Below are 2,744 nucleotides of genomic sequence, written 5' to 3'. Positions count from 1 at the left end.
GGTCAAGGCTATGGACCCATCGTCCTGGATGATGTGCACTGCTCAGGACACGAGTCCTACCTGTGGAGCTGTCCCCACAGTGGCTGGCTCTTCCACAACTGTCAGCACAGTGAAGACGCTGGGGTCATCTGCTCAGGTGGGTCTCCAAGGCTTTGGGCTCCCTCTGTTGGGGTGGAGTGTGGTCAGGAAGCGAGGTCTCATTCTGTTCTGATCTCACTCAGACCTTTTCCTACTCTTCCTGTATTTCTGATATCTCCTTAGTTCTCTGCTAGGAAACAGCATGAGTCATTGCCACATTGCCAGGTATTGGAGAGGTCAGGGAGGACAATGGGCCAAATTGAAATGAGGGTCATTACTGAGGCAGCTCAAGCACGGGGAGAAGAGGAAAGCACCGGGCCTTTGTCTTTTAGTGCGGTTGGAAGGGAATAGCTGGGGCCTGGTTATTCATGGAGAAAGAGGTTGATTTGGGCTGTGGCCTGGCAGCTGCATAGGAGCACGGTGCAGGCATCTGCTTGGCTTCTGTTGAGGGTCTCAGGCTTCTTGCACTCCTGGTAGAAGGGGAAGGGGAGCTGTCCTCGGCAGAAGTCACAGAGGAAGCAAGAGAGAGCAAGAGGGAGGGCCCAGGCCCTTTTCAACCAGCAGCTCTAGCTAGGAACTAAGAGAAGACCTCACCCCTGACCAGGGAGGGCACTAAGCTGTTCATGATGAGTTGGCCTCCATGACCCAATAGGGCACATCAGGCCTCACCTCTGTACTTGGGGTTCCAAACGCAATATGACACTTGGATGGGACCAGCACCCAAAGTGTAGCACGCTGGCTCTCCAGGCTTCTATCTTTCCGCTACTGAAGGGTTTTGGGTGAGGGTGAGGTGGATTAAGCACATGTAAGGGATCGGAGAGGGATTGTCTCACTGGGAGGAGCCCAGAACAAGAGGCTCCTGCTAGGAAGTGGGATCTTTTGCTGAGGCTCAATAAGGCTCTGTCTTATCGGAGCTACAAGGCTGGGAGTGCAGATCACTGCCTGTCCGTGTCTAGCCTGGGTTTTGTGGGCTGCGAATCCTTGGCCACAACTCCCTCCAGAGCACTGCAGTGTCTTGCTTGTGCACCAGGTGTGGTGTGGGGCAGGCAGCCCCCATGACGCCTACTAGGTAAAGCCTCCTTATGAATGCCTGTGGGCTGGGTTGCAAGGTCACAAGTAGGACTTTGGCTGGAGTGACCTCCTCACATTTGCTGTCTCAGGGACTGCTAAGACGTGCAAGGGAGAGGGTTGGTTTTGTGTCAACCTGATTACTACAGGCAGACACAAAGTTAATCGCGTTGGAGCTGGCAGTAGTGGACAGGATCTGCAGAGATACCTTCCAAGGAGCATCTCTGCAGGGACGTGCATGGCCATGCCCCTCCCTCTGTGATGGGGACCTAGGAGGGAATGAAGGCGTGGCCTGTCCACTTCCTTCCACCTTTGTTATGGTTGTATGAGCTGCTGTGCAGTGCATCTGATCTGACCTCCTCTTTCTCACAGCTGCCCAGTCCCGGTCGACGCCCAGGCCAGGTGAGTCCCCAGTATCCTTCCTTGGGATGTTCCTTCTCTCTCTGTACAATTCTCCCTTCCTGCACTCCACAGAGCCTTCATTCTTCTCAGATTGGACACTCTAGGGCCTATGATTTTCTCCTGCTCTGTAATGGAGATCTCAGCGTGATACTTTTTAATCAGACAGAGGGGTCAGGAGGCTTCTGTCTTCCGTTCCATTTATCTCAGCTTTCATGAAGCAGTTTCATACTGTCCCAGTGGCCAACGCTTACAGGTTCAGAAAGTGGCCTCATGTTTAAACAGCTTTGGCCCTTTTCTGTTCAGGGCTGATATGACCTTTGTGAGGATTGAGAGTGATTGCCAAAGTCTCCTGGGAAGGCAATGTCTGCTGAAGCCTTAAACGTGACTTTGGCCATGGGAAAGCAATGCCAGTGCAGATCCGATACCATCCCTCGCTCCTTCAAACACTCCAGATTTTTTTGTTTACATTTTAAGTTCTGGGGTACATGTGCAGACTGTACGGGATTGTTACATAGTCATACGTATGCCATGGTAGTTTGCTGCATCCATTCTTCTGTCACCTAACGGGAGGTATTTCTCCTAATATTATCCCTCCCAATCCCCCCACCTGCTGCTATCCCTCCCCTAGCCCCCGCAACAGGCCCCAGTGTGTGATGCTCCCCTCCCTGTGTCCATGTGCTATCATTGTTCAACACCCACTTATGAGTGAGAACATGTGGTGTTTGGTTTTCTGTTCTTGTGTCAGTTTGCTGAGAATGATGGTTTCCAGCTTCATCCATGTCCCTGAAAAGGACACAAACTCATCCTTTTTTATGGCTGCATAGTATTCTGTGGTCAAACACCCCAGATTTTGCAGGGCTACATCTGCATCCAGAAAAGACAGAGGCCATGCTTGGCAGGGTGAGGGATAATATTTCTGGTGCCTCCACTTACCAGGAAGCTTGATACCCCTTTGGATGGCTCTTTGGTTCCCCTAACATTTTAGCTGGAACTGTCAGAGTCTCAGCAATGGTATCATATGTGCCCATCAGTCCATGTGTCAGTGGATGGGGCAGGCTAACCCTTTGTAGCTGAGAAGATGACATCCCATACTTCAGAGGTAGGAGGGATCCGACTAGTCTCCAGTGAGGCCTCTGTCCCTGGCTGTGCTCACTGGACTGAAGACTTGGGCAGACACATGGGGAGCAAGTGGCAGG

The 2,744-nt window shown here is 52.0% G+C and overlaps 1 protein-coding gene across 1 annotated transcript in view; it reads left to right on the top strand.

The window, feature by feature from the left end:
• LOC108282164 (deleted in malignant brain tumors 1 protein-like) overlaps positions 1-2,744 on the top strand; it is a 64,487-nt gene that overhangs the window by 29,855 nt on the left and 31,888 nt on the right. Inside the window, 2 exon segments of the mRNA XM_037727656.1 lie at positions 2-136; positions 1,519-1,548. Of these exon segments, the coding sequence (XP_037583584.1) occupies positions 2-136; positions 1,519-1,548 (165 nt within the window).

Source organism: Cebus imitator, unplaced genomic scaffold (genome assembly GCF_001604975.1).
Source record: "Cebus imitator isolate Cc_AM_T3 unplaced genomic scaffold, Cebus_imitator-1.0 Scaffold235, whole genome shotgun sequence".
Taxonomy (NCBI): Eukaryota; Metazoa; Chordata; class Mammalia; order Primates; family Cebidae; genus Cebus; species Cebus imitator.
The sequence above is the reverse complement of the archived record's forward strand: the minus strand, read 5'-3'. Positions and strand labels throughout refer to the sequence as shown.